Source organism: Oncorhynchus nerka, linkage group LG9a, assembly GCF_034236695.1.
Source record: "Oncorhynchus nerka isolate Pitt River linkage group LG9a, Oner_Uvic_2.0, whole genome shotgun sequence".
NCBI lineage: Eukaryota > Metazoa > Chordata > Actinopteri > Salmoniformes > Salmonidae > Oncorhynchus > Oncorhynchus nerka.
In genome coordinates, this window is record NC_088404.1 from 8,160,816 (window position 1) to 8,180,273 (window position 19,458).

At 51.7% G+C, this 19,458-nt stretch overlaps 1 protein-coding gene across 1 annotated transcript in view; it reads left to right on the plus strand.

Moving 5' to 3' along the window:
• Positions 1-1,477: 1,477 nt before the first annotated feature.
• The window catches only part of LOC115134828 (golgin subfamily A member 6-like protein 22), a 56,634-nt gene continuing 38,653 nt past the window's right edge, over positions 1,478-19,458 (plus strand). Inside the window, exons 1-11 of the mRNA XM_065022781.1 lie at positions 1,478-1,564; positions 2,036-2,256; positions 2,362-2,420; positions 2,608-2,778; positions 3,255-3,387; positions 4,614-4,711; positions 4,993-5,125; positions 11,820-11,939; positions 18,407-18,532; positions 18,755-18,859; positions 19,088-19,276. Of these exons, the coding sequence (XP_064878853.1) occupies positions 2,062-2,256; positions 2,362-2,420; positions 2,608-2,778; positions 3,255-3,387; positions 4,614-4,711; positions 4,993-5,125; positions 11,820-11,939; positions 18,407-18,532; positions 18,755-18,859; positions 19,088-19,276 (1,329 nt within the window). The 5' untranslated portion in view covers positions 1,478-1,564; positions 2,036-2,061. The remainder of the gene's footprint in view (positions 1,565-2,035; positions 2,257-2,361; positions 2,421-2,607; positions 2,779-3,254; positions 3,388-4,613; positions 4,712-4,992; positions 5,126-11,819; positions 11,940-18,406; positions 18,533-18,754; positions 18,860-19,087; positions 19,277-19,458) is intronic.

The following is a 19,458-nucleotide window of genomic DNA, read 5'->3' on the forward strand; positions in this document are numbered from 1 at the left end:
TATTTTGATTTATTTAACACTTTTTCTGGTTACTACATGATTCCATATGTGTTATTTCATAGTTTTGATGTCTTCACTATTATTCTACAATGTAGAAATGTAGAAATAGTTTGTCCAAAACTTTTGACTGATACTTTATAAATAAATGATTAGATAAATATTGAATTTGGCCTTTACTACTGTGTGTGTGTGTGTGTGTGTGTGTGTGTGTGTGTGTGTGTGTGTGTGTGTGTGTGTGTGTGTGTGTGTGTGTGTGAGACCAGATCTCCACCCAATTGAACCCTTTTGGGAGATACTGGAGAGGTGCCTGAGACAGCATTTTCCCACTATCAACAAAACACCAAATTATGGAATTTTTCGTAGATTCGTTTTGGTGTCGTACCTTTCTAATAGAGTTCCAGTGTCGCGCCCTGACCTTAGTATTCTTTGTTTTCTTTATTATTTTGGTTAGGTCAGGGTGTGACATGGGTGATGTATGTGTTTTTTGACCCTGTCTAGGTGTTTTGTATGTCTATGGGTGTTTCACTAGTCTAGGTGTTATGTATGTCTATGGTTGCCTAGATTGGTTCTCAATTAGAGGCAGCTGTGTATCGTTGTCTCTGATTGGGAACCATATTTAGGCAGCCATTTTTCCTTCGGTATTTCGTGGGTTATTGTTTATGGTAGGTTGCCTGTGTCTGCACTTGTTTATATATATAGCGGTTGTTTAAGTGTTCTTCGTTAATTAATAGAAAGTCTTCACATCACGCTGTGCCTTGGTCTCCTCCATTCAACGAACGTGACATCCAGACACTTGTAGAATCTATGTCAATGAGCATTGAAGCTGTTCTGGCGACTCGTTGTGGCCCCATTAAGAGACTTTATGCTGGTGTTTCCTTTATTTTGGCAGATACCTGTATGTTATGATCTCAGTGGCCTGCAGTATTTCTCAATGTCCTGTTGAGACAGCGCAAATAACAGTGTGTTATAATACAGCTCTTTGTCAAGTCATTAATCTCACACCCGTCATGTCCCATACCAACACACAAACACAACTTCCCTTATTATAGCGTGTGCATACCATCGTCTTTATTCACATCTATACAATAGGCCTACTTATTCCAATGACGTTAAAGATCGAGACAAATGCTATATAACAGAATACATCGATCTTACTGCAATGTTTTGACAATAATTACTTTACCATAAACATGAAACACAAATATTTATTTCACGATGCTCGGTTGCAATGTGTGGGTGAATCAATTAGTAAATGTACTGTATTTTTAATTTTTAAATGTCAAGCAGCAGTCTTGATAGGCTCCACAGAGTGGAACTCCTGTCATCTCATCACGTCAACAGACAGTAGACAGGCTGCCGAAGCAGTGATGTCACAAGGAGACAATGTAGCCAAGCCCAGGATTGGACTTCAGCTCACCCAGGAGTCCCTCTGTATGTAGGTAACCATGACTACCGTCTGCCAATGGCTGCACTCTCAACAGCTCCCTGGCTCCCACAATCAGGGGCAGCTGAAAGACAACAGTAGGGACAGAGCTATTGAACAAGAGAGGGCTTGAACAGCAAGGTAAGAGGCAGCTTTTCATATGGTATACTTACTCACTAAAGATTCTGTTTTTTTGGTTATGGGCGGTATATTTTAAAAACGTTTATTTAACCATTCTAAAATATGAGTTACTTCTTTGGGTGCTTAACAGTAGGCCACATGTGAACTGTATGTAGAGGGAATACATTTACTCAGTGTACAGAAGGTTAATTCACACAGAAAACATTTAATATACGTCCACATTTTGTTTTCCTTGTAAATAAATTATTATTTTTTTCAAATTCTATTTGACTGCAACACAAACACAAGGCATTTGGAGTCCAGTCACAACGGTGTTATAATTAACCGCACTGCATTGTTAAAGATTGGGTGTGAACTCAGAGCAGAACAAACAAACACTGGAAAAGTCAAACGCATTTTTTCCAGACTACGAACTGCCACTAACATGAGACTCGATCAATCCTTATCCCCTTTTTCCAACCCTCTGACCAGGGCCTGTGGATACAGTGTGTGCCCAGATGGACTTGGCCCAGCAATGGGGGGGTGAGAACCGCGGCCTCTCCCACGTGGAAGGCAGCGACGACTGGGGTGATGAGTTAGGAGGACTGGGTGTTATACCCTTCAGTCATTCTCTCATCCCTCTCAGAGACTCTAGTCCACTCGTCCTCACCGATCTGGACATGTGGGACAGCAGGTCTCACTTTAAATCTCAGGTAAGGAACGATTTGTGATTTATGTAGGTGACTTATGATTTGTGTTATGAATGAATTATTTAGATCATGGTGAGGCGATTTTTGAGTGATGTTTTGTTCTGTTAGTCCTTAGCGTGGAGTATGGCATGTAGGACTGGAGGGTTCCTCTCCAAAATGAGCACTGGGTGAGAGCAGAAGTTTTTTTTGTATCCTTAAAGACATGTTATTTTTTATTTTTTTTATGTACTTCTATTCAAGGCTGCACCTTGACTCTAGGTTGGTTTGAGCACTGCCTTTCACCTTTCAAAAGGTAGGTTTACTCAAGCCGCTTGTATGATTTGATATTGATGACATCTGTTTCACGTGTCCTAGCACCTCCGCTAATGGCAGAGACAGTGGCTTCAGCAGACAGAGTGACCCAGGGCTGGGTAAAAGAAGATGGCAGTCGATGTCTCGCCTGGCCCCCGAGGGCGCCCCCCGGTCCCTCTCCCCTGTCTCCCCAGGGGTTGAGCTGAGAGCAGCCCTGGAAGAGAGTGGCTTTAGGTATGAGCCTTTATAATGCCTTATAGCAAGGTACTTAGAGACATAATATATTATAACCCTTTATAATGCCTTATAGCAAGGTACTTAGATACATAATATATTATAACCCTTTATAATGCCTTATTATAGTGTAATTAGAGAGACATAATATATTATAACCCTTTATAATGCCTTATAGCAAGGTACTTAGAGACATAATATATTATAACCCTTTATAATGCCTTATAACAAGGTACTTAGAGACATAATATATTATAACCCTTTATAATGCCTTATTAGATATACATAACCTGCTGTATTATAAGCCTTATAACAAGGCATTATAAATATCATGGATAAATATAAGGTATTTATATTATCTTATTATAAGGTAAGGTACTACTTAGGGTGACATAGAATGTTACAAAGCCTTATAATAAGGTATTATAAAGTCTCGTATACACTTATAAACCTGTAATAAAGCATTGTATCTGCAGGCGAGCAGAGCTGGTGCAGAAGCTGCGGGAGGCCCATGGACGTCTGGACAGCCAGACAGACCTGCTGAAGAACAGAGACACACAGCCGCAGCATGGCAGTAGTATTGCACAGCTGCTGGAGATGAAACACAAGGTAAGTGAGAAAGATCTCTGGACTTTAAAAAAAGAGATATTCTGCGGTTTAATGAATCAGAAGGTCTACGATCTCCGTGTACACTCTGAACTTAGAAACTATCTGGCTTTAATGATTCAGAAAGTCTACTATCTCTGTGTACACTCCGAACTGGTCTTTAATGGTCATAATGTACTCTTAACTTCTACCCAGGACAGCCAGAGTCCCCTCTCAAGGTTTCTTCCTTCTTTGAAGTTTTTCAACACCATTGTACCTGCACTTGTTTTTTGGGGTCTAGACCAGACTTTGTCTGGTCTTTGGGGTTCAGGCCAGGCCTTGTCTGGTCTTTGGGGTTCAGGTCAGGCTTTGTCTGGTCTTTGGGGTTCAGGCTAGGCCTTGTCTGGTCTTTGGGGTTCAGGTCAGGCTTTGTCTGGTCTTTGGGGTTCAGGCTAGGCCTTGTCTGGTCTTTGGGGTTCAGGTCAGGCTTTGTCTGGTCTTTGGGGTTCAGGCCAGGTTTGGTCTTTGGGGTTCAGGCTAGGCCTTGTCTGGTCTTTGGGGTTCAGGTCAGGCTTTGTCTGGTCTTTGGGGTTCAGGCTAGGCCTTGTCTGGTCTTTGGGGTTCAGGCTAGGCCTTGTCTGGTCTTTGGGGTTCAGGCTAGGCCTTGTCTGGTCTTTCGGGTTCAGGCTAGGCCTTGTCTGGTCTTTGGGGTTCAGGTCAGGCTTTGTCTGGTCTTTGGGGTTCAGGTCAGGCTTTGTCTGGTCTTTGGGGTCTAGGTCAGGCTTTGTCTGGTCTTTCGGGTTCGGGCCAGGTTTGGTCTTTGGGTTTCAGGCTAGGCCTTGTCTGGTCTTTGGGGTTCAGGTCAGGCTTTGTCTGGTCGTTGGGGTTCAGGTCAGATTTTGTCTGGTCTTTGGGGTTCAGGCTAGGCCTTGTCTGGTCTTTGGGGTTCAGGTCAGACTTTGTCTGGTCTTTGGGGTTCAGGCTAGGCCTTGTCTGGTCTTTGGGGTTCAGGTCAGGCTTTGTCTGGTCTTTACGGTCTAGGTCAGGCTTTGTCTGGTCTTTGGGGTGTAAACCAGGCATTGTCTGGTCTTTGGGGTGTAAACCAGGTTTTGTCTGGTGTTTGGGGTGTAAACCAGGTTTTGTCTGGTCTTTGGGGTCTAGGCCAGGTTTTGTCTGGTCTTTGGGGTTCAGGCCAGGTTTTGTCTGGTCTTTGGGGTTCAGGCTCACCCCTCAACCCGTTTGTCCCACAGCAGCTGGCAGATGCAGTGAGTGCTCTTGAGAAGGAGAAGGAGGCAGCTGAGTTGAGCCGGTTTGAGGAAAGTCGACGTCGCGGAGAACTGCAAGACAAGTGAGTACAATGACTAAGCCGCTAAGAATGGCATTCATGGCATTGAATGAGTTCATTCCCAGATCCCAGTGTAGATGAACAGGACAGCTATTCACTATGCAGGGGCCATTTCCATTTCAATTCAGTCATTTCAGAAAAAATATTTATAATTTCACTTCCTGAATGCACTGAATTGAAATGAAATTGACCCCAACCCTGGTATTCACCTCAGTTTTCAAACCTGATATAAAGACCTCCCAAAAGAGACGTCAGTAAAATTCCATTTATATGTACATCTGAAGGGTTCTTCGACTGGAGATGGACATGTTGAAGATGAGATCAAACCTGAGTGTTATCAAACCTGCGGCCCCAAGAACTAACAACAACCCACTCAGCAGGACCTCACCTGTTACACAACAAGACTTGCTCAGAGAGGTACACTGTTTAAACCTCATTGGACAAAACTCTTTGGTCCCAGATCTGTTTGTGCAACTCCTCTTGTCATAACGACCATAAGAGTTGATGCAGCACAAACAGATCTAGGACCAGGTGACTTGTGGATAATCTTGTTTAGAGTAAAACCCCACTTTAAGCAGCACTAAATCCATATGGAGGATTTTACTGTGTGTCCTTGTGTCCTTGTGTCTGTGTGTCCTTGTGTCCTTGTGTCCTTGTGTCTGTGTGTCCTTGTGTCCTTGTGTCTGTGTGTCCTTGTGTCCATGTGTCCTTGTGTCCGTGTGTCTGTGTGTCCTTGTGTCTGTGTGTCCATGTGTCTGTGTGTCTGTGTGTCCATGTGTCCGTGTGTCCGTGTGTCTGTGTGTCCTTGTGTCCTTGTGTCCTTGTGTCTGTGTGTCCTTGTGTCCTTGTGTCTGTGTGTCCTTGTGTCCTTGTGTCCGTGTGTCCTTGTGTCTGTGTGTCCTTGTGTCTGTGTGTCCTTGTGTCTGTGTGTCCTTGTGTCTGTGTGTCCTTGTGTCCTTGTGTCTGTGTGTCCATGTGTCCTTGTGTCCTTGTGTCTGTGTGTCCTTGTGTCTGTGTGTCCTTGTGTCTGTGTGTCCTTGTGTCTGTGTGTCCTTGTGTCCTTGTGTCTGTGTGTCCGTGTGTCTGTGTGTCTGTGTGTCCTTGTGTCTGTGTGTCCTTGTGTCTGTGTGTCCTTGTGTCCTTGTGTCTGTGTGTCCATGTGTCCTTGTGTCCTTGTGTCTGTGTGTCCTTGTGTCTGTGTGTCCTTGTGTCTGTGTGTCCTTGTGTCTGTGTGTCCTTGTGTCTGTGTGTCCTTGTGTCCTTGTGTCCGTGTGTCCTTGTGTCCGTGTGTCCGTGTGTCTGTGTGTCCTTGTGTCTGTGTGTCCTTGTGTCCTTGTGTCCGTGTGTCCGTGTGTCTGTGTGTCTGTGTGTCCTTGTGTCCTTGTGTCTGTGTGTCTGTGTGTCCTTGTGTCCTTGTGTCTGTGTGTCCATGTGTCCTTGTGTCCTTGTGTCTGTGTGTCCTTGTGTCTGTGTGTCCTTGTGTCTGTGTGTCCTTGTGTCTGTGTGTCCTTGTGTCCTTGTGTCTGTGTGTCCGTGTGTCTGTGTGTCCTTGTGTCTGTGTGTCCTTGTGTCTGTGTGTCCTTGTGTCTGTGTGTCCATGTGTCCTTGTGTCCTTGTGTCTGTGTGTCCTTGTGTCTGTGTGTCCTTGTGTCTGTGTGTCCTTGTCCTTGTGTCTGTGTGTCCTTGTGTCTGTGTGTCCTTGTGTCTGTGTGTCCTTGTGTCCTTGTGTCCGTGTGTCCTTGTGTCCGTGTGTCCGTGTGTCCTTGTGTCTGTGTGTCCTTGTGTCCTTGTGTCCGTGTGTCCTTGTGTCCGTGTGTCTGTGTGTCCTTGTGTCCTTGTGTCTGTGTGTCTGTGTGTCCGTGTGTCCTTGTGTCTGTGTGTCCGTGTGTCCGTGTGTCCTTGTGTCTGTGTGTCCTTGTGTCCGTGTGTCCATGTGTCCTTGTGTCTGTGTGTCCATGTGTCCTTGTGTCTGTGTGTCCTTGTGTCTGTGTGTCCGTGTGTCTGTGTGTCTGTGTGTCTGTGTGTCCTTGTGTCTGTGTGTCCATGTGTCCATGTGTCCTTGTGTCTGTGTGTCCATGTGTCCTTGTGTCTGTGTGTCCATGTGTCCTTGTGTCTGTGTGTCTGTGTGTCTGTGTGTCCTTGTGTCTGTGTGTCCATGTGTCCATGTGTCCTTGTGTCTGTGTGTCCATGTGTCCTTGTGTCTGTGTGTCCCTGTGTCCTTGTGTCTGTGTGTCTGTGTGTCCTTGTGTTTGTGTGTCCGTGTGTCCGTGTGTCCGTGTGTCTGTGTGTCCTTGTGTCTGTGTGTCTGTGTGTCCGTGTGTCCGTGTGTCCGTGTGTCCTTGTGTCTGTGTGTCTGTGTGTCTGTGTGTCCTTGTGTCCGTGTGTCCGTGTGTCCTTGTGTCCTTGTGTCTGTGTGTCCATGTGTCCTTGTGTCTGTGTGTCCTTGTGTCTGTGTGTCTGTGTGTCTGTGTGTCCTTGTGTCTGTGTGTCCGTGTGTCCGTGTGTCCGTGTGTCTGTGTGTCCGTGTGTCTGTGTGTCTGTGTGTCTGTGTGTCTGTGTGTCCTTGTGTCTGTGTGTCCTTGTGTCCGTGTGTCCGTGTGTCCTTGTGTCCTTGTGTCCTTGTGTCTGTGTGTCTGTGTGTCTGTGTGTCTGTGTGTCCTTGTGTCTGTGTGTCTGTGTGTCCTTGTGTCTGTGTGTCTGTGTGTCCTTGTGTCTGTGTGTCCTTGTGTCCTTGTGTCTGTGTGTCTGTGTGTCCGTGTGTCCGTGTGTCTGTGTGTCTGTGTGTCTTTGTGTCCTTGTGTCTGTGTGTCTGTGTGTCTGTGTGTCTGTGTGTCCTTGTGTCTGTGTGTACTTGTGTCTGTGTGTCCTTGTGTCCGTGTGTCCGTGTGTCCGTGTGTCCGTGTGTCCTTGTGTCCGTGTGTCCGTGTGTCCTTGTGTCCGTGTGTCCGTGTGTCCGTGTGTCCGTGTGTCCGTGTGTCCTTGTGTCCTTGTGTCCTTGTGTCCTTGTGTCCGTGTGTCTGTGTGTCCTTGTGTCCGTGTGTCCTTGTGTCCTTGTGTCTGTGTGTCCTTGTGTCCTTGTGTCCGTGTGTCCTTGTGTCCGTGTGTCCTTGTGTCCTTGTGTCCTTGTGTCCTTGTGTCTGTGTGTCCTTGTGTCCTTGTGTCCGTGTGTCCGTGTGTCCTTGTGTCCGTGTGTCCTTGTGTCCTTGTGTCTGTGTGTCCTTGTGTCCTTGTGTCCTTGTGTCCTTGTGTCCGTGTGTCCTTGTGTCCTTGTGTCTGTGTGTCCTTGTGTCCGTGTGTCCTTGTGTCCGTGTGTCCTTGTGTCCGTGTGTCCTTGTGCCCTTGTGTCCGTGTGTCCGTGTGTCCTTGTGTCCGTGTGTCCTTGTGTCCGTGTGTCCGTGTGTCCTTGTGTCTGTGTGTCCTTGTGTCCGTGTGTCCTTGTGTCCTTGTGTCCTTGTGTCTGTGTGTCTGTGTGTCCTTGTGTCCTTGTGTCCTTGTGTCTGTGTGTCCGTGTGTCCTTGTGTCTGTGTGTCCTTGTGTCCGTGTGTCTGTGTGTCTGTGTGTCCGTGTGTCCTTGTGTCCGTGTGTCCTTGTGTCCTTGTGTCCTTGTGTCTGTGTGTCTGTGTGTCCTTGTGTCCTTGTGTCTGTGTGTCCTTGTGTCTGTGTGTCCTTGTGTCCTTGTGTCCGTGTGTCCTTGTGTCCGTGTGTCCGTGTGTCCTTGTGTCTGTGTGTCCTTGTGTCTGTGTGTCCTTGTGTCCTTGTGTCTGTGTGTCCTTGTGTCCTTGTGTCCGTGTGTCCTTGTGTCTGTGTGTCCTTGTGTCTGTGTGTCCTTGTGTCTGTGTGTCCTTGTGTCTGTGTGTCCTTGTGTCCTTGTGTCTGTGTGTCCATGTGTCCTTGTGTCCTTGTGTCTGTGTGTCCTTGTGTCTGTGTGTCCTTGTGTCTGTGTGTCCTTGTGTCTGTGTGTCCTTGTGTCCTTGTGTCTGTGTGTCCGTGTGTCTGTGTGTCTGTGTGTCCTTGTGTCTGTGTGTCCTTGTGTCTGTGTGTCCTTGTGTCCTTGTGTCTGTGTGTCCATGTGTCCTTGTGTCCTTGTGTCTGTGTGTCCTTGTGTCTGTGTGTCCTTGTGTCTGTGTGTCCTTGTGTCTGTGTGTCCTTGTGTCTGTGTGTCCTTGTGTCCTTGTGTCCGTGTGTCCTTGTGTCCGTGTGTCCGTGTGTCTGTGTGTCCTTGTGTCTGTGTGTCCTTGTGTCCTTGTGTCCGTGTGTCCGTGTGTCTGTGTGTCTGTGTGTCCTTGTGTCCTTGTGTCTGTGTGTCTGTGTGTCCTTGTGTCCTTGTGTCTGTGTGTCCATGTGTCCTTGTGTCCTTGTGTCTGTGTGTCCTTGTGTCTGTGTGTCCTTGTGTCTGTGTGTCCTTGTGTCTGTGTGTCCTTGTGTCCTTGTGTCTGTGTGTCCGTGTGTCTGTGTGTCCTTGTGTCTGTGTGTCCTTGTGTCTGTGTGTCCTTGTGTCTGTGTGTCCATGTGTCCTTGTGTCCTTGTGTCTGTGTGTCCTTGTGTCTGTGTGTCCTTGTGTCTGTGTGTCCTTGTCCTTGTGTCTGTGTGTCCTTGTGTCTGTGTGTCCTTGTGTCTGTGTGTCCTTGTGTCCTTGTGTCCGTGTGTCCTTGTGTCCGTGTGTCCGTGTGTCCTTGTGTCTGTGTGTCCTTGTGTCCTTGTGTCCGTGTGTCCTTGTGTCCGTGTGTCTGTGTGTCCTTGTGTCCTTGTGTCTGTGTGTCTGTGTGTCCGTGTGTCCTTGTGTCTGTGTGTCCGTGTGTCCGTGTGTCCTTGTGTCTGTGTGTCCTTGTGTCCGTGTGTCCATGTGTCCTTGTGTCTGTGTGTCCATGTGTCCTTGTGTCTGTGTGTCCTTGTGTCTGTGTGTCCGTGTGTCTGTGTGTCTGTGTGTCTGTGTGTCCTTGTGTCTGTGTGTCCATGTGTCCATGTGTCCTTGTGTCTGTGTGTCCATGTGTCCTTGTGTCTGTGTGTCCATGTGTCCTTGTGTCTGTGTGTCTGTGTGTCTGTGTGTCCTTGTGTCTGTGTGTCCATGTGTCCATGTGTCCTTGTGTCTGTGTGTCCATGTGTCCTTGTGTCTGTGTGTCCCTGTGTCCTTGTGTCTGTGTGTCTGTGTGTCCTTGTGTTTGTGTGTCCGTGTGTCCGTGTGTCCGTGTGTCTGTGTGTCCTTGTGTCTGTGTGTCTGTGTGTCCGTGTGTCCGTGTGTCCGTGTGTCCTTGTGTCTGTGTGTCTGTGTGTCTGTGTGTCCTTGTGTCCGTGTGTCCGTGTGTCCTTGTGTCCTTGTGTCTGTGTGTCCATGTGTCCTTGTGTCTGTGTGTCCTTGTGTCTGTGTGTCTGTGTGTCTGTGTGTCCTTGTGTCTGTGTGTCCGTGTGTCCGTGTGTCCGTGTGTCTGTGTGTCCGTGTGTCTGTGTGTCTGTGTGTCTGTGTGTCTGTGTGTCCTTGTGTCTGTGTGTCCTTGTGTCCGTGTGTCCGTGTGTCCTTGTGTCCTTGTGTCCTTGTGTCTGTGTGTCTGTGTGTCTGTGTGTCTGTGTGTCCTTGTGTCTGTGTGTCTGTGTGTCCTTGTGTCTGTGTGTCTGTGTGTCCTTGTGTCTGTGTGTCCTTGTGTCCTTGTGTCTGTGTGTCTGTGTGTCCGTGTGTCCGTGTGTCTGTGTGTCTGTGTGTCTTTGTGTCCTTGTGTCTGTGTGTCTGTGTGTCTGTGTGTCTGTGTGTCCTTGTGTCTGTGTGTACTTGTGTCTGTGTGTCCTTGTGTCCGTGTGTCCGTGTGTCCGTGTGTCCGTGTGTCCTTGTGTCCGTGTGTCCGTGTGTCCTTGTGTCCGTGTGTCCGTGTGTCCGTGTGTCCGTGTGTCCGTGTGTCCTTGTGTCCTTGTGTCCTTGTGTCCTTGTGTCCGTGTGTCTGTGTGTCCTTGTGTCCGTGTGTCCTTGTGTCCTTGTGTCTGTGTGTCCTTGTGTCCTTGTGTCCGTGTGTCCTTGTGTCCGTGTGTCCTTGTGTCCTTGTGTCCTTGTGTCCTTGTGTCTGTGTGTCCTTGTGTCCTTGTGTCCGTGTGTCCGTGTGTCCTTGTGTCCGTGTGTCCTTGTGTCCTTGTGTCTGTGTGTCCTTGTGTCCTTGTGTCCTTGTGTCCTTGTGTCCGTGTGTCCTTGTGTCCTTGTGTCTGTGTGTCCTTGTGTCCGTGTGTCCTTGTGTCCGTGTGTCCTTGTGTCCGTGTGTCCTTGTGCCCTTGTGTCCGTGTGTCCGTGTGTCCTTGTGTCCGTGTGTCCTTGTGTCCGTGTGTCCGTGTGTCCTTGTGTCTGTGTGTCCTTGTGTCCGTGTGTCCTTGTGTCCTTGTGTCCTTGTGTCTGTGTGTCTGTGTGTCCTTGTGTCCTTGTGTCCTTGTGTCTGTGTGTCCGTGTGTCCTTGTGTCTGTGTGTCCTTGTGTCCGTGTGTCTGTGTGTCTGTGTGTCCGTGTGTCCTTGTGTCCGTGTGTCCTTGTGTCCTTGTGTCCTTGTGTCTGTGTGTCTGTGTGTCCTTGTGTCCTTGTGTCTGTGTGTCCTTGTGTCTGTGTGTCCTTGTGTCCTTGTGTCCGTGTGTCCTTGTGTCCGTGTGTCCGTGTGTCCTTGTGTCTGTGTGTCCTTGTGTCTGTGTGTCCTTGTGTCCGTGTGTCTGTGTGTCCTTGTGTCCGTGTGTCCTTGTGTCCGTGTGTCCTTGTGTCCGTGTGTCTGTGTGTCCTTGTGTCTGTGTGTCCGTGTGTCCGTGTGTCCGTGTGTCCGTGTGTCCTTGTGTCCGTGTGTCTGTGTGTCCTTGTGTCCGTGTGTCTGTGTGTCCTTGTGTCTGTGTGTCCGTGTGTCTGTGTGTCTGTGTGTCCTTGTGTCCGTGTGTCCGTGTGTCTGTGTGTCTGTGTGTCCTTGTGTCTGTGTGTCCTTGTGTCCGTGTGTCTGTGTGTCCGTGTGTCTTTGTGTCCGTGTGTCCTTGTGTCTGTGTGTCTGTGTGTCTGTGTGTCCTTGTGTCCGTGTGTCCTTGTGTCTGTGTGTCCGTGTGTCTGTGTGTCTGTGTGTCCGTGTGTCCTTGTGTCTGTGTGTCTGTGTGTCTGTGTGTCCTTGCAGGAAAAGCACAGAGCAGAGAGAGAGCTGTCCAGACTGAGAGAGGCCCTCAGAGAGGCCGAGGAGAGAGCAGAGGCCCTGGAGACAGAGAGAGACCTTCAGCAACTCCACACCTCTAAAGAGGTTAGTCCAACAACTAGCCTCGTCTAATGTACTTTCTGTCCCAAATGACACCCTGTTCCCTGTTGTGTCCACAACCTTTGACCAAGGATTAAAGGCCCTAGTCTGTCTGTGTAGTTTTGCCAAATCCTGTGTTCATTGTTATCCATGTGTCTGTGTGTCCTTGTGTCTGTGTGTCCTTGTGTCTGTGTGTCCATGTGTCCGTGTGTCTGTGTGTCCATGTGTCTGTGTGTCCTTGTGTCTGTGTGTCCATGTGTCCTTGTGTCCTTGTGTCTGTGTGTCCATGTGTCTGTGTGTCTGTGTGTCCTTGTAAGTCGCTCTGGATAAGAGCGTCTGCTAAATGACTTAAATGTAAATGTAATTTTATTTTATTTTAAATGTAACCTTTCTTTAACTAGGCAAGTCAGTTATGAACAAATTCTCATTTACAATGACGACCTCCCGGGGAACAGTGGGATAACTGCCTTGTTCAGGGGGTAGAACCACATATTTTTTACCTTGTCAGCTTGGTCGATTCGATCCAGCAACCTTTCGGTTACTGTCCCCAACGCTCTAATGAACAGGCAGCTTTTAAATCATTGATGTACATCAGGAGAAAAAGGGGTCAGAGAACACTTCCTTGTGGTACTCCACAGTTTATACAGACTCCTCTATTCCTATTCATTTTAGTATCTTTCCCACTCTGTGTCTCCAGCCCTGTTCTCTCCCTATACCTCCCACTCTATCTCCCCAGCCCTGTTATCTTCCTACCTCCCACTATGTCTCCCCAGCCCTGTTCTCTCCCTACCTCCCACTCTGTGTCTCCAGCCCTGTTCTCTCCCTACCTCCCACTATGTCTCCCCAGCCCTGTTCTCTCCCTACCTCCCACTCTGTGTCTCCAGCCCTGTTCTCTCCCTACCTCCCACTCTCTGTCTCCAGCCCTGTTCTCTCCCTACCTCCCACTATGTCTCCCCAGCCCTGTTCTCTCCCTACCTCCCACTCTGTCTCCAGCCCCGTTCTCTCCCTACCTCCCACTCTGTCACTCCAGCCCCGTTCTCTCCCTACCTCCCACTCTGTCCCCAGCCCTGTTCTCTCCCTACCTCCCATTCTGTCTCCAGCCCTGTTCTCTCCCTACCTCCCACTATGACTCCCCAGCCCTGTTCTCTCCCTACCTCCCACTCTGTCTCCAGCCCCGTTCTCTCCCTACCTCCCATTCTGTCTCCAGCCCTGTTCTCCCCCTACCTCCCACTATGTCTCCCCAGCCCTGTTCTCTCCCTACCTCCCACTCTGTGTCTCCAGCCCTGTTCTCTCCCTACCTCCCACTCTGTGTCCCCAGCCCTGTTCTCTCCCTACCTCCCACTCTGTGTCCCCAGCCCTGTTCTCTTCCTACCTCCCACTATGTCTCCCCAGCCCTGTTCTCTCCCTACCTCCCACTCTGTGTCTCCAGCCCTGTTCTCTCCCTACCTCCCACTATGTCTCCCCAGCCCTGTTCTCTCCCTACCTCCCACTCTGTATCTCCAGCCCTGTTCTCTACCTACCTCCCACTCCCTCCTCCAGCCCTGTTCTCTCCCTACCTCCCACTATGTCTCCCCAGCCCTGTTCTCTCCCTACCTCCCACTCTGTCTCCAGCCCCGTTCTCTCCCTACCTCCCACTCTGTGTCTCCAGCCCCGTTCTCTCCCTACCTCCCACTCTGTGTCTCCAGCCCTGTTCTCTCCCTACCTCCCACTCTGTCTCCAGCCCTGTTCTCTCCCTACCTCCCACTCTGTCTCCAGCCCTGTTCTCTCCCTACCTCCCACTATGACTCCCCAGCCCTGTTCTCTCCCTACCTCCCATTCTGTCTCCAGCCCTGTTTTCTCCCTACCTCCCACTATGACTCCCCAGCCCTGTTCTCTCCCTACCTCCCACTCTGTCTCCAGCCCCGTTCTCTCCCTACCTCCCATTCTGTCTCCAGCCCTGTTCTCTCCCTACCTCCCACTATGTCTCCCCAGCCCTGTTCTCTCCCTACTTCCCACTCTGTGTCTCCAGCCCTGTTCTCTCCCTACCTCCCACTCTGTGTCTCCAGCCCCGTTCTCTCCCTACCTCCCACTCTGTGTCTCCAGCCCTGTTCTCTCCCTACCTCCCACTCTGTGTCTCCAGCCCTGTTCTCTCCCTACCTCCCACTCTGTGTCCCCAGCCCCGTTCTCTCCCTACCTCCCACTCTGTGTCCCCAGCCCCGTTCTCTCCCTACCTCCCACTCTGTGTCCCCAGCCCCGTTCTCTCCCTACCTCCCACTCTGTCTCCAGCCCCGTTCTCTCCCTACCTCCCATTCTGTCTCCAGCCCTGTTCTCTCCCTACCTCCCACTATGTCTCCCCAGCCCTGTTCTCTCCCTACCTCCCACTCTGTGTCTCCAGCCCTGTTCTCTCCCTACCTCCCACTCTGTGTCTCCAGCCCTGTTCTCTCCCTACCTCCCACTCTGTGTCTCCAGCCCTGTTCTCTCCCTACCTCCCACTCTGTGTCCCCAGCCCCGTTCTCTCCCTACCTCCCACTCTCCCCAGCCCTGTTCTCTCCCTACCTCCCACTCTGTCTCCAGCCCCGTTCTCTCCCTACCTCCCATTCTGTCTCCAGCCCTGTTCTCTCCCTACCTCCCACTATGTCTCCCCAGCCCTGTTCTCTCCCTACCTCCCACTCTGTGTCTCCAGCCCTGTTCTCTCCCTACCTCCCACTCTGTGTCTCCCCAGCCCTGTTCTCTCCCTACCTCCCACTCTGTGTCCCCAGCCCTGTTCTCTCCCTACCTCCCACTATGTCTCCCCAGCCCTGTTCTCTCCCTACCTCCCACTATGTCTCCCCAGCCCTGTTCTCTCCCTACCTCCCACTCTGTGTCTCCAGCCCTGTTCTCTCCCTACCTCCCACTCTGTGTCTCCCCAGCCCTGTTCTCTCCCTACCTCCCACTCTGTCTCCAGCCCTGTTCTCTCCCTACCTCCCACTCTGTGTCTCCAGCCCTGTTCTCTCCCTACCTCCCACTCTGTGTCCCCAGCCCCGTTCTCTCCCTATCTCCCCTCTGTGTCCCCAGCCCTGTTCTCTCCCTACCTCCCACTATGTCTCCCCAGCCCTGTTCTCTCCCTACCTCCCACTCTGTGTCTCCAGCCCCCTACCTCCCACTCTGTCTCCCCAGCCCTGTTCTCTCCCTACCTCCCACTATGTCTCCCCAGCCCTGTTCTCTCCCTACCTCCCACTCTGTGTCTCCAGCCCTGTTCTCTCCCTACCTCCCACTCTGTCTCCCCAGCCCTGTTCTCTCCCTACCTCCCACTCTGTGTCTCCAGCCCTGTTCTCTCCCTACCTCCCACTCTGTGTCCCCAGCCCTGTTCTCTCCCTATCTCCCACTCTGTGTCCCCAGCCCCGTTCTCTCCCTACCTCCCACTATGTCTCCCCAGCCCTGTTCTCTCCCTACCTCCCACTCTGTGTCTCCAGCCCTGTTCTCTCCCTACCTCCCACTCTGTGTCCCCAGCCCTGTTCTCTCCCTATCTCCCACTCTGTGTCTCCAGCCCTGTTCTCTCCCTACCTCCCACTCTGTCTCCCCAGCCCTGTTCTCTCCCTACCTCCCACTCTGTGTCTCCAGCCCTGTTCTCTCCCTACCTCCCACTCTGTCCCCAGCCCTGTTCTCTCCCTATCTCCCACTCTGTGTCCCCAGCCCTGTTCTCTCCCTACCTCCCACTCTGTGTCTCCAGCCCCGTTCTCTCCCTACCTCCCATTCTGTCTCCAGCCCTGTTCTCTCCCTACCTCCCACTATGTCTCCCCAGCCCTGTTCTCTCCCTACTTCCCACTCTGTGTCTCCAGCCCTGTTCTCTCCCTACCTCCCACTCTGTGTCTCCAGCCCCGTTCTCTCCCTACCTCCCACTCTGTGTCTCCAGCCCTGTTCTCTCCCTACCTCCCACTCTGTGTCCCCAGCCCCGTTCTCTCCCTACCTCCCACTCTGTGTCCCCAGCCCCGTTCTCTCCCTACCTCCCACTCTGTCTCCAGCCCCGTTCTCTCCCTACCTCCCATTCTGTCTCCAGCCCTGTTCTCTCCCTACCTCCCACTATGTCTCCCCAGCCCTGTTCTCTCCCTACCTCCCACTCTGTGTCTCCAGCCCTGTTCTCTCCCTACCTCCCACTCTGTGTCTCCAGCCCCGTTCTCTCCCTACCTCCCATTCTGTCTCCAGCCCTGTTCTCTCCCTACCTCCCACTATGTCTCCCCAGCCCTGTTCTCTCCCTACTTCCCACTCTGTGTCTCCAGCCCTGTTCTCTCCCTACCTCCCACTCTGTGTCTCCAGCCCCGTTCTCTCCCTACCTCCCACTCTGTGTCTCCAGCCCTGTTCTCTCCCTACCTCCCACTCTGTGTCCCCAGCCCCGTTCTCTCCCTACCTCCCACTCTGTCCCCAGCCCCGTTCTCTCCCTACCTCCCACTCTGTCTCCAGCCCCGTTCTCTCCCTACCTCCCATTCTGTCTCCAGCCCTGTTCTCTCCCTACCTCCCACTATGTCTCCCCAGCCCTGTTCTCTCCCTACCTCCCACTCTGTGTCTCCAGCCCTGTTCTCTCCCTACCTCCCACTCTGTGTCTCCAGCCCTGTTCTCTCCCTACCTCCCACTCTGTGTCTCCAGCCCTGTTCTCTCCCTACCTCCCACTCTGTGTCCCCAGCCCCGTTCTCTCCCTACCTCCCACTCTGTGTCTCCAGCCCCGTTCTCTCCCTACCTCCCACTCTGTCTCCAGCCCCGTTCTCTCCCTACCTCCCATTCTGTCTCCAGCCCCGTTCTCTCCCTACCTCCCATTCTGTCTCCAGCCCTGTTCTCTCCCTACCTCCCACTATGTCTCCCCAGCCCTGTTCTCTCCCTACCTCCCACTCTGTGTCTCCAGCCCTGTTCTCTCCCTACCTCCCACTCTGTGTCTCCCCAGCCCTGTTCTCTCCCTACCTCCCACTCTGTGTCCCCAGCCCTGTTCTCTCCCTACCTCCCACTATGTCTCCCCAGCCCTGTTCTCTCCCTACCTCCCACTATGTCTCCCCAGCCCTGTTCTCTCCCTACCTCCCACTCTGTGTCTCCAGCCCTGTTCTCTCCCTACCTCCCACTCTGTGTCTCCCCAGCCCTGTTCTCTCCCTACCTCCCACTCTGTCTCCAGCCCTGTTCTCTCCCTACCTCCCACTCTGTGTCTCCAGCCCTGTTCTCTCCCTACCTCCCACTCTGTGTCCCCAGCCCCGTTCTCTCCCTATCTCCCACTCTGTGTCCCCAGCCCTGTTCTCTCCCTACCTCCCACTATGTCTCCCCAGCCCTGTTCTCTCCCTACCTCCCACTCTGTGTCTCCAGCCCTGTTCTCTCCCTATCTCCCACTCTGTGTCCCCAGCCCCGTTCTCTCCCTATCTCCCACTCTGTGTCCCCAGCCCTGTTCTCTCCCTACCTCCCACTATGTCTCCCCAGCCCTGTTCTCTCCCTACCTCCCACTATGTCTCCCCAGCCCTGTTCTCTCCCTACCTCCCACTCTGTGTCTCCAGCCCTGTTCTCTCCCTACCTCCCACTCTGTGTCTCCCCAGCTCTGTTCTCTCCCTACCTCCCACTCTGTCTCCAGCCCTGTTCTCTCCCTACCTCCCACTCTGTGTCTCCAGCCCTGTTCTCTCCCTACCTCCCACTCTGTGTCCCCAGCCCTGTTCTCTCCCTATCTCCCACTCTGTGTCCCCAGCCCTGTTCTCTCCCTACCTCCCACTATGTCTCCCCAGCCCTGTTCTCTCCCTACCTCCCACTCTGTGTCTCCAGCCCTGTTCTCTCCCTACCTCCCACTCTGTCTCCCCAGCCCTGTTCTCTCCCTACCTCCCACTATGTCTCCCCAGCCCTGTTCTCTCCCTACCTCCCACTCTGTGTCTCCAGCCCTGTTCTCTCCCTACCTCCCACTCTGTCTCCCCAGCCCTGTTCTCTCCCTACCTCCCACTCTGTGTCTCCAGCCCTGTTCTCTCCCTACCTCCCACTCTGTGTCCCCAGCCCTGTTCTCTCCCTATCTCCCACTCTGTGTCCCCAGCCCCGTTCTCTCCCTACCTCCCACTATGTCTCCCCAGCCCTGTTCTCTCCCTACCTCCCACTCTGTGTCTCCAGCCCTGTTCTCTCCCTACCTCCCACTCTGTGTCCCCAGCCCTGTTCTCTCCCTATCTCCCACTCTGTGTCTCCAGCCCTGTTCTCTCCCTACCTCCCACTCTGTCTCCCCAGCCCTGTTCTCTCCCTACCTCCCACTCTGTGTCTCCAGCCCTGTTCTCTCCCTACCTCCCACTCTGTCCCCAGCCCTGTTCTCTCCCTATCTCCCACTCTGTGTCCCCAGCCCTGTTCTCTCCCTACCTCCCACTCTGTGTCTCCAGCCCTGTTCTCTCCCTACCTCCCACTCTGTCTCCAGCCCTGTTCTCTCCCTACCTCCCACTCTGTCTCCAAGGCTACAAAACACACGCTGAAGCACTTTTCACCGACCTTTCTCTCCCTACCTCCCGCTCTGTTACATCCAGGCTCAGAGGACGGTGTTGAACCAGACAGAGGAAGTGAACCAGAGACTGGGTCGGGCCTTGCAGACCCACAGTGATCTGCAGGACCAGCTGAGTGAGGCACGCAGTAAGCTGGGTCAGGCCACTCTGGTGAGTGGCAGTTTTGGGATCAATTCCATTTCATTTCAGGAAACCTTTGTTCATCACTCAAAGGGACATACAGCATGAACTCTAGTCCTGGACTAGAAAAAACATAGTCAACGGACATTCTTTTTAATCCCGAGGACTGAGCTTAATCAGTGTTTGGGAAACCAAGCCCAAAGTCCTCTTTCACTTCACCGACTGGTCCTAACCACCCTCTCTGTCGAGCAGGAGAGGGACCTTCTGACCTCCAAGGTGTTGCGGCTGGAGGACAGTGTGGAGGACCTGAAGATCAAGCTGACCGGGGCCATGTCTGACAAGGACCGCTTACTGCAGGTCTCCATCCATCCTCTGTCTACTAGCTAAACACTGTGGCCCCTAACTTCACATCCATGCATGATGAGTTATCGTGCAAATCTTCCATTAACATCCAAAGCGTGATCGTGATCGTCGAGATAAGGGCATGCATCTCGAGTATAACGATGCAAAGATCCAAAAGTATTTGTGCACCGATGCTTTGTCTTTGTGAACACCTGCGTATGTTCTGTCATGTATGCTGTACAGGAGAAGGCAGACCTGCACCAGCATGCTCAGGATCTGGAGCTGCAGTTGGAGAGGGCCCAGAGAGGCAGGGAAGGCTACACAGACCAGGTGTGTGAGCTCAGCAACCAGCTGGCTGAGGCCAAGGCTCACACCAACAGACAGGGGCATGAGACTGTGCAGATGAAACAGGAACTTCTGACTGTGACAGAGGTGTGAAGTTTGAAAGAACTTGGTTTGGTTATGGACTGTGACGTAGCAGGTTTTAAAAATTCTGGGAATTAAAAAAAAAAAAAAGGTGAAACGTTTCTATTAAAACATTTCTGAAACGTTCCGTATATATTTACCAGAACAATGGACCCTAAAAGGTGAAACTTTATATTTAAAACCCCTAT